We start from the raw sequence: 11,494 nt of genomic DNA on the forward strand, positions 1-11,494 counted from the left end.
TAGGATCTAAAATGATTTTTAACGACAAAGAGGCGGACTGAATTGCACTGTCCTCCATGTTAGCAGGCTCCATTCAGATAAAGGGAGCTGGCTAACTAGCTTGCTGTACGGTGGGCTACACGGCTCAATTCTATGGCGGCCGAACGGGGAGTAGGAGTGGAAAAAATATAAAACTTAAATGCATTTTAAAATTGATTTATGGACCTTTAGAAACGATTCAGAATCGCCAGGACTAAGAATCTAGATTCATTGAAAAATCAGATTTTTTTTCTGCACCCCTACACCCTGTACAGGTCTCCAGTCCATCACAGGGTAGAGACAAATGAGACAAACAACCATTCACACTTTCTCTCTCACCTAGGAACAATTTATAGTTGCCAATCAGTCACTTCATCAGTTGATGAAGACACTCGAGAGGCTGGTCCTCAACCATTTGCGCCACCTGATGAGGTCTTTGTTGGATCCTTTGCAGTTTGCCTACCAGCCTGGCATCAGGGTGGATGACGCCATCATCTACCTCAGGCACCAAGCTCTGACCCACCTGGAGAAACCTGGAAGCACCGTGAGGATGTTCTTTGATTTCTCCAGTGCTTTCAACACCATCCAGCCAGGACTTCTGCGGGACAAGCTGGAGTTATCAGGAGTGGATCACCACATGTCCCAGTGGATACTGGATTACCTCACTGGATGCCCACAGTATGTGAGGACACAGGGCTGTGTCTCTGACATGCTGGTCTGCAGTACGGGGGTCCCACAGGGAACTGTGCTGACACTGTTTCTCTTCACCCTCTACACTGCAGACTTCACCATCAACTCCCCACACTGCCATCTGCAAAAGTTCTCTGATGACTCTGCCATAGTCGGCCTCATCACAGGTGAGGATGACTCAGAGTACAGACAGCAGACTCAAGACTTTGTGGACTGGTGCCAGCAGAACAACCTCCTGATCAACGCTGCTAAAACTAAGGAGCTGGTTGTGGATTTCCGCAGGCACAGACCCACCTCAAAGACCCTGGTGAACATCCAGGGAGTGGACATTGAGATTGTGAACTCTTACAAGTACCTGGGTGTTCACCTGAACAATAAAATGCACTGGTCTCACAACACTGATGCACTTTACAGGAAGGGTCAGAGCAGACTCTACCTGCTGAGGAGACTGAGGTCTTTTGGAGTGCAGGGGGTGCTCCTGAAGACCTTCTTTGACTCGGTAGTAGCATCAGCCATCTTCTATGGTGTTGTGTGTTGGAGCAGCAGCTTATCATCAGCTGAGAAGAAGAAGCTAGATAAGCTCATCAAGAAGGCCAGCTCTGTGCTTGGATGCCCCCTCGACCCAGTGCAGGTGGTGGGAGACAGAAGGACTCTAGCTAAAATAACGTCATTGCTGGACAACATCTCCCACCCCATGCATGAAGCTGTTGCTGAACTGGAGAGCTCGTTCAGTGACATATTACTGCATCCTAAATGCACAAAGGAGCGTTACCGCAGGTCCTTCCTTCCAGCAGCTTTTAGACTCTACAACCATCACTGCTCCCAACAAACTCAATAAGGATTAAATACATGCTGACCTCTGTTTAAACATACACTCTGCCTATAATACTGTACTGTAAATAGTCTGCCATTCTCAATGTTCCAATACATATTGAACATTATTATTGATATTGTTTATCTTATTTCTTATATATTGTATTGTTTATTAACATTTAGGAACTTTTGTGTGAAATCTTTTTATCTGTTGCTGCTGTTGCTGCTGTTACACTTGAATTTCCCATCCGTGGGACAATAAAGGCTGTTTCTATTCTATTCTATTCAGTCTAACATGCATGTTTTTGGTCTGTGGGAGGAAACTGGAGTACATGGAGAAAACCCACGCATGCATGGAGAAAACACGGAGAAACTCCACCCAGAAGGGCCCCCAGACCAGGATTTGAACTGGCAACCTTCTCGCTGAGAGGCAACAGCTCTACCAGCCGCACCTCTGTGCTACCAGACAACATCATGTTTGAGACAAATCTTTTCTAAAGACAGGGGGACTGAGCTTCTTCAGCATCGCCTTAAGGAGAAACAGTTAAATGTTTTGGAGTGGTCCAATCAAAACCCAGATTTCAATCCAGCTCACAATCTTTAAGGAGCAGAAACAGTTTTGTCATGAAGAACGGACAAAAACTGCAGTGGTAGAAAGACCAAGACTGTGGTGGCAGACCTGAACAGAGAGAGGTGGAGCTACACAGTACTGGTTTTTCAGTCCTCATATGCATGCGTGAGTTTTCAGTTGTATTTTTTGTATTCTTATTTTGTTTTTTTTCCTCAGTAGCTTCAATACTCTGAAATCCATTTTGTAGAATCAAATTTGTAATCAAACTTGTAATCAAATTCAAAATCCTTTTTGATATTGTAAGATATTAAATGGAATATTAAGAGGGATGAATACTTTTACAACTAACTGTGTAATTAATATTTATAAGTCTGAAACCTGTTGAGTTTCATAAATAATCTTTCACAACTTTTCACATGTTGATAGTGTCATTCATCTTTAGAAACCCACATTTTTATCTCTGCTTGAGATTATTTAAGATCAGTTGAAAGTGTGATCCCTGTTAGTTTCAGCGATGATGTTTCATGTCACACAAGTGATACATTGATCTTTTTTTTTAACAGCAGATGAAATTCCTGCTGCTGCAACAGAAGTATCTGGAGTATCTGGAGGATGGCAAGGTCCTGGAGGCTCTACAGGTCCTCAGAGCCGAACTCACGCCCCTCAAGTATAACACAGAGCGTATCCACATTCTGAGTGGGTCAGTTCACCAAGACATGGAAGCTGAGTCTCACTCCGGTGTATTAATAGGACCTACATGTGTAGTTACAAAGAGAAAAGTAGATAAAGATAATGTCTGTAGTTGAAGCTCTACTGACAGCTAATCAGTGTTTAAGGTTTCAAAGCGACATTTTAGTTTTCCTATTGAAATAGCTTTTTGAACATTTTTCTGTAGGCTCTCTGTCCAGTCGTGTGAGTGTTTGTGTCAGCAGGTGAACATTTAGTCTTGGTACTGTGAAGGTACCTGATGTGCAGTCATGCGGACGATCTGAGAGCCAAAGCTGAGTGGGAAGGAAAAGGCCCAGCATCCAGAACAAAGCTGCTGGACAAACTTCAGAGTAAGTACAGTTTGACACCACCTGCTGAATTTATTTAACTGGTCACACGTATGCCAACATGGCTTCATATGGTATCTGTACTTTAGGTAACAGCAGTAGACCTTTTCCCAAAACACCTAACAAAATTGAGTCGGGTCCTTTGGATGGATTTTTACAAAAATTGTTGAAACATTTTCTTTTATCCAAAAGTCATCTTCAGTCTGTGGAGCTGCAATAAACTCAGTCTTATAAATAACCCCTTGTCATAGTGGATCAACCAGTTTGTTGTTGACATTCAAAGCTAGCTGTTCACATGATAAAAGAGGACCATCAGCCTAACAACTGATCATTAGTACCCTGATGGCCACTTGCTATTCACAGGGGGCTGAGTGATACTAGAAATAACAGTGTTGTAAGAGGGGGACAGTTGAACACGAAGGCCTCTGCCCCTGTTTAATGATGGACGATTTCTCTTCACAAAGATGGCTTCCTTCACTCCTCTCTCTTCACTTTTTTGTGAAGAGAAACTGTCCATTAAACAGGGGCGGAGGTCTCCATGTTTAACTGTCCCCCTCTTACAGTGTAGTACAATACAACTTTATTTATAAAGCACTTTAAAACAACACCGTTGGCCGAAGTACTGTACACTAACTAGTGGTGTAACTGTACATGTGGGTGTATTGAATCATATCGGTACAGCATGTTTGGTTCGGTTCACGTGCGTATCGTTTCGGTTATTTTTTTCACACATTAAATTTTATTAACGAGACATTATACGCCACGAAACTAAAGTTCCTGAACGTGTTTCAGCATGGCACTATTTTTTGTTGCACAGTCTTGCAGCAGAGGTTAGAGAGGTGGGCTTGTGATCCGAAGATCGCCGGTTCACGCCCCGGCCCCGACAACATCAAAAAAATTGTGGGTGGGGTAGGTGAAACACCCACACTTGCCCCCACCCTCATTCGCCCCACTCTGGGCCCATGAGCAAGGCCCTTAACCCCCACCATGTGCTCCCTAAAAAACAGGTCTCTCTTGCAAATGAGTTCTCGTGGCTCAATGAGACTAACCTGGATAAATAAAGGCTAAATGAAAAAAAAAGAAAAAAAAAATGTGTAGCATTAGCAGCCTAGCTTCTCGTTGCAGTCTCCTGTTTGGGAACATTATGGCTTTCTTGTTTAAAGACAAGTGAACAAATCCAAAGCTGTGTGTCGACGTTGTTTCACGGAGTTTGGATCTGCCGCAGGCAACACGTCTAACTTGTTAACGCACTTGAAATGACATCATTCGAATGTGAACGTCTCTTCTACAAGGAAGAAAAGCAGCTTGGTGCAAAGACCGATAACAGCAGCATTTAAACAACCTTTATCAGGTAATTCAGATTGGTCCAAAGCAATAACACACAATATGTAGGAGTTTTTAAAGGTCTGGTTCTACTGTAACTTTTATGTGAAATCAAGATTTTGGGGTGCCAGCCAGGTCTCTCTCCTGACATATAAGAGGTTTAATTTTATATGTTTACCCTTGAACACAAAACCCGCACAAAGGATGTAAAAGACAGAAGTGATTAACACCCTCAACATTAAATGAAAAAAACCTAACAACCACAACGTTTCTCAACAAGTTTCAAATGTTTTTACCCACCGACACACACAAAAATAATACTTCATACAATAATAATCAATCCTTTAACTTAAAGAGAGACATGGCTCGAGCATTATTCAGTCACTTAGTTTCAGTTCCAAACACTGCACAGAGGCACAACCAGCACGGTGCTCAGCGGCACCCAGAGTTCAGTAACCTGCAGCCACAACCGCAGATATCAACAAGTTGGGAATGTATTTACACACACACAAATAAACAATAGTTCATCCAATAATAATCAGTTATTTAACTTAAAGAGGAACGTGGCTGGAGCGATAGTCAGTCAATTAATTTGTGTTTCAAACAGTGCTCGGCAGCACACAAAGTTTAACAACCTGCAGCAGCAATCGCAGCAACAGGTTGATTTGTTTCACTCACGCTACCGATGCTTGGGAGAGACACTCAGTCCAAAGGAAACGCTTCTGTTGCGAGCCTACGAGCCCTCAGGTGATCCAAGCTCAAGTAGTCTTGACAGTTCCAGACGAGCTGTCAGATGACACACCCCTCGCTGCTCTGCCGCGCTTCATTTCACAACTCTCAAAAAGGGCGTTTCAACTGGAAACAGCTGGGCTTGGCTGCCACCGTGTCGGAGGATGATTGCTCCGAAAAAATAAATGGGTGGATTAATTTTTTATGTGCATAATATTTATTGTTGAGTGATCAGGCTGTCACACTACATCTGAATTCTGTTGTTGATGTGCCGGCTTTAAGCATATGATTACAGTTCTTGAGCCCCGCTGCCTATGACATCCCATCACATCAACACTTCAGCCTAAAAGTTGTACCAGCCCTTTATGAAAAAGCTAAAACTGATCGTCAACAAATCATCCTGGTGCATGCTCAATAACGTCAACAAGCCCGACCCCAAATTTAAAGTCCTGTCCTGATGAGGATAAACGAGAGATTCAACCACCTCATATCAGAAATGATGACCGTGCAAGAAGAGGTATTGTTATTGTATTATTGTGATCTAATTAACTTTTTAATTTAAAAATATAATCTTATTACCTCAAAAAAAACTACCTAATTTTGTTTGCAATCTGAGGATGTCACCGAGAGCTGAGCAGCTGAGTCTTCTTTCTCCTCAGGGAATTATATATTTTTATTTTTATACAGACATATTTTTTACTTATTATTTGCAAAATAAACATTTTGTAAGTCTTTATTTTTACTTTTTTTGTACCAAAAATTAACCGAACCAAGCCCTCCTTGAAACTGAACCGAAACTGAAATGTGATTTTAGCGTACCATTACACCCCTAACACTACCACATACAAGCAACTATTAAAAAAAACTAAAATCAACAGATACCATAAAAGTAATGAACTACCAATGTCATGCAACAGCAAACAGTAAAAACAATAAAACAAATAACTTAAAAACTGTAAAACCAATATTTCAATTTGAGTTAAAAGTGTAGTGAACTAGACCTCCGGCATCAATCTGTCTCTGAGGACCTTCAGGGGACAGGAACTGTTATTTCATTGATTTGAATCCAGAAATACAAATTATCTCATCAAGAGACTGTTTAATTGTATCCTGAATTAATCAATTGAAAGAACACTCTTCTTTTTTCATTACTATTTTACAATAGTAAAGTAAATAGTAAAGTAAATAGTAAAGTTTCACAGTTGATTTAAATGAGTGGTTTACTTCAACATTAGAAATTATATGAACTAAACACACTTTTGATTATCAAGATAAACAGTATTAATGATTTTTAAACCTCATTAGACTTAGATCATACAAGTTAAATGTCTATTTACGAAGTAAGTGTGCATTTTAATCTTCTGTCTGAATGAGGAGTGTATTTAATGTTGGTCAAATGTCAGAGCACAAGTTATGAGACCGAAGTGCCTTGTTTTTAAAACACTCAGACAGTAAATAAGAAACTGGCACTTACAAAGTCTGTCATTTCTTCAAAATATTTTCCTGTCTGTACTAACCTTTCTTAAAAACATTTCTGCTGTCTGCTGACTCCTAATAACCCTCTGACATCACTAAAACTACACCCCTGCTGGTTGTGTCAACCAATCAGGAAGTACCAAGTGACAGGAAGTGGATACCCTTTAAAAGTCAACACTTCTTGGAACTATTCAGTCTTCCCAGTCTTCCTGGAACTTTCAGCCTTACTGGAAGACTCAGTCTTACTGGAGTCTCAGTCTGATGGCGAGTCGTACAGGTGGAATTGGACCATGTGCCAAGGGTCCGTCCATTCTAGCGGAGTCTCAGCTGCCTCGCTGTGACTCACCCCGAGAATTAAATGCTCTCAACTTCGAAGGAAGCTTATTCTGTTGAACGGAGTATATGGAACTACTTCAGAAGATTCTCAGCCACCCTGACCGGAGATGCTGAAAAGGTAGCGTGCCAATGGACCTCTGTTCTGGAGCTGATGTATCCTCTGCTCCGGTAACGAGTCGTCACGAGTCGTCACGCACTGAGTGTACCAGAGGGCTGAGCTGGGGTCGGAGGAAGGGTGCCATTTCTGGTCAACACATCTTCCTTCATCCATCTAAACCTCCTCTTTAAATCTTTAAACCTCTTTACCCCTTCTCTTTAAACTTCTATTCGCCAGTAAATCAAGTTAAGTGCCTTCAGAGATGAATCATTCTCCATCAGTAATCTTCTGTTGTTATTTGAACTTGCCAAGTTTATTAATCAGAAACAGATCAGCAAATCAAGTGTACATGTTTTGATGTTAAATTTTGATTCTGTTAAATAAATGACCGCAATTTATTCTGATGGGTCAAAGATAAAATGGCGTCTCATGTCACTCATTAAAACTCCACTCTCAAGTTATCTTGGTCACATGGAAGACATTTAACTCGAAAAAGAAAGAATCCGTTGTTAATTAAACAATTAATATTCTTTGTGCTTGAACTAGCTTTAAGAATAATTAATTAGTAGTGTGTCCACAGCAAAGCTGTCCCAACATCACTACATGTTGGTGGCCCATAAGGGGAATAAGCTTGCACCACCACCTATTGTTGAAGCTAACAGCTAGCTTAGTACATTTTTGGTGGCTCGTTCGGTTTTCTGAAGAGATAAATTATGTGTGACTTGATATCGTGGAGAAACGCTTCATGTTGGCACATAAAAAACGTCCAAGTTTTGACCTTGGTAAGACATATTTCATGGCTGTTGTGTTCAGAAAGATACAGAATTGTGTTGAAGTTCATTTGAAGCTGGAAATTGTAATTCTGTGTGTGTGTGATTAAGCTGTAAGCAGAGAGAAAGACGCATCATTCTGTTTGAAACTCTTTCATAACTGGTTCCGACCCGGTTCTGATAATTGGACTCGAACGAGTCGTGTTTTAAATGGTGAGACGCTGTCTGTGAAACTGAGCGCCGACTTAGACGCTGCTTCTATGCTGATTCGCTACTTTCCACAATTAATTTGTGCATTTTCGAAGCGTTAATGGGTGAAATTATCGCCGGACTGTTGAAGCTAACAGCTAGCTTACACAAGTACACACGAACTGTGATTGGTCGAGGACCGCTGTGTGAAACGTTCTGATTTGCTGAGAAGCTGGTGACGTAACGCCTTGTACGTCCACTCACGCTGGCGTCAGTGCATAAAGCCCACCCCGATGTTCACGTGTCTGTAAAGTCACGTGACCCTGGAAATGAAGCTCGTTTTTAAACGAAGTCTTCTTAAGTGGTTGAAAAAGCTAAATTAAAGCCCTAAACTCGGTCTTAACCTGATGAGTTTATGCCTAAAGAGCGTGCTTTTGAAACAACGCCACGTTCAAGCTTTAAATCCATCTATAAATGCGGATTTGGACCGTGTTCGTCCATTACTAATCGAAGCAAACGGCTAACGACCGGATGTCAACAGGACAGTTCACAGGAAGTCGTCAGTGACTCCTACCGTCGAAGACGTGTAGCTACAGTCACCCTGTGGTAAAAGTAAGCTTGCACCGCCACCTGCTGTGAAAACAGAGTATCAGTTTTTTAGAACTGAAAGCTGCAAACTCGCTTTTCATTCGTTTCTCACTTGGTTTATGAGTTATTGTTTTAAATAGCAAATTCTGGTAAATTAAACTGCTTAAAGAGCGTTTAAAAACTGCAAAGTTGCTGTCAGACTTTTAGTGAAAATTGTAGGTTTATTAATTTTAAGTGCATTGGAGTAAATAAACACTGGAATAGCCTGGTTCATTGTATCTGTTAGAATTAAGCTCATATTAAGTAACACTGCCACAGGGGACATTTACTTATAATATTCATGTATGGGGTAAAACCTAAAACAGGTGCCCATTTATTGACAAGTTGGCTTATAACAGTACTGTTGATGGGACCGCAGAGCTGAATAGTGTGTGAAACTCGCTGCTCACTTAAATACAAACATTTACCTGTTGAAATACTCTAAGATTGCGACGGTTTAACCAGATACGTTTTGCTGAACAGTAAATACAACCATGGCAGATTCAACAAAAGCTGAAAATGCCAATCCTGCTCCAAGTGGTGTTAAGAAGGACTGGCTTGAGAGAGCTTTGACGCTGCTCACAGATTCCTTATCTCCATATGGTGACCAGGTGAAATGCATGAACTCAACAGATTTACTGGACGAGCTTAATGAAGTGGCAGGCAGTGTCAAATTGCAACGTGAGAGAGTTCTCACAAGCTCAGCTGTTGTTGCAAGCAGACTCATATGAGGAAAAGCTACGTGAAGGAGGGTTAAGGTGCCAAGCACTGTGTTCAGACAATGATGTTCTGCGCAAACAGTTTCAGCTACAATCAAAATTTCTGGACGAGTGCAAATTGGAAAGAGCGGCATTAGTCCAACAAGGCGTGCGTTTACAAAGTGAGTGTCATGCATCACGTGAACGGTTAATAGCCTGTGAGGCAAAACTTGCCGCAGCCACAAATAAAATCTCTGACGAGGGGAATAGATGTCTGGAACTCGAAGACAAACTGGGTCAGAGTCCAGGTCAACCATCACTTCCTCAAAGTGATTTTGTTGTACCTCCTACACAAAATCTCCTTATGCCACCTCCACGTGATTCTGGTGAACCACCTCCACGTGATTATTTTGTTCTGCCTCCACTAAGCCCTCAGCCTCCGCTCTCAATAGCGGTATTGCAAAAAATAGCGAAATATGTCCAATGCTTCGAGCCAGGGCCGTTGGGTTCAACCGACACTAAGGCCTATCTGCAAGACCTTGACTTCCAACTGGGAAGCTATCCGAACGCTACAGTTGCAGATAAAATAGGTTTGATCAGGCTCACTTCAGACAGGACAGTGTTTTCCTTTATAGAGCGTCAACCAGATGCCACAAGAAAGGATTACAGCCTGTTATGTGCTGCCCTAATTAAAGAGTATACCCCTTGCGTGGGACCTGGCGGTTATCCAGCCGCCGACAAGGTCATGCAAGGTAAGAATGAGCACCCAAGGGCATATTATTCCAGAATTTTGCAGGCTTATTTTGGTTACAGGAACGAAACCGGCATGGAGGAGGAGGAGGCGTTTAAGTTCGTTTTCAGCAAAAATCTCCACCCTGACATAAGGACGTCAGTGCAGATGATGGCTAATTTCAAAGAAAAAGCCATCAGTGAGATAAAAAAGTTGTGCTGTGAATGTCTTTGAGGCCCGTTCACAGGCCAAAACACCCATTGAGGTGTTCTCAGGTGAGAGGATTCCTTCCCAGTCATTATAATTGGAAGGGACGAGAGCTTCAGCTCCCCCTCCCAAGAAATGCAAGAGGAAACGAGATTTCCCATCTGCCAAACCACAACAGATGAGTGCCCCCTGGTTCAGACGAGATCCTAAATGGTTTCCCAAGAAACCAGAGGATGAACGAATGTACCAGAAGGGGGGTGCACGTCCTAAGAGTAAAAAGTATGGCACCAAAGGTAACCCATACAATCAGGGATCCCACCGTGAACTCCAGAGGAGGGGGCCTGCTCACCCTCCACGTCGGCATGAACAGCCTGAGACGAAAAAGAAACAGCAGCGTGTCCAGAAAAAGAACTCAACTCTGAGCTCGGACGAGACAGAGCGTGTGCGTCGGTTCTTGGAAATGTTGAAAGGTATTGCCACGGACAAACAACCTGACGCGTTGGGTTGCAATATCATTGCTGGTGAGTCAGAACACAGAAACAACACCGTTACTGCTGTCACAGACAGTCACCATGACGTTATTGTTGTAAACTCTGACAGCCCCTCATCAGAAACGGGGGGGTACAATCACACGTCACCAACGGTGACTCGTCACAAACTGAAACCTCAGAAACAGCAACAGCTGTGTTGATGGTACAGACAAATCAAGGTGACACAAACAACAACGTTGCCGCTGTCACGGACAGCCACCAGGACCTTGTTGTTACAAACAATGAGAGCCACTCAACACACAGAGAGCTAGTGATCTCATACATCAATGACAGAGGCCCGTCAAAAACCGAACTCTCAGGAGCAGCAGCGACAATGGTTCGGATAAACCGGGATTACACAGACAAAGGTAAATGTAAGAAGAAACGTTGGCCAAAACCTACAAGGTTCCTGTGTAACCTTATCAGAAAGGGGGTTGCTAAAAAAGCTTACCTGTCAATCACACTTGAAGGGGTCCTCACACATGAAGCCCTACTGGACGGTGGAGCCGACATAACTATTATGTCAGCCAAACTGTTCGAGGAGCTCAGGACCGCCGCTAACGGTGTTCACAGGGAAATACCTCTCATTGTAAGGATGTTAGTTTTCTGTGGCCCGGTTTGTCTGTTTCCCTCGT

General features: G+C 42.5%; 1 protein-coding gene across 1 annotated transcript in view; it reads left to right on the forward strand.

Moving 5' to 3' along the window:
• Positions 1-2,655: 2,655 nt before the first annotated feature.
• Positions 2,656-11,494, forward strand: part of LOC119410426 (WD repeat-containing protein 26) — a gene marked incomplete at its 5' end in the record, with an annotated part of 28,867 nt that continues 20,028 nt past the window's right edge. The window contains 2 exon segments of the mRNA XM_037677338.1: positions 2,656-2,792; positions 3,053-3,150. Coding sequence (XP_037533266.1) covers positions 2,656-2,792; positions 3,053-3,150 — 235 coding nt within the window.

This window comes from Nematolebias whitei, chromosome 5 (genome assembly GCF_014905685.2).
Source record: "Nematolebias whitei isolate Nwh7 chromosome 5, NemWhi1, whole genome shotgun sequence".
In the NCBI taxonomy this organism is placed as follows: Eukaryota; Metazoa; Chordata; class Actinopteri; order Cyprinodontiformes; family Rivulidae; genus Nematolebias; species Nematolebias whitei.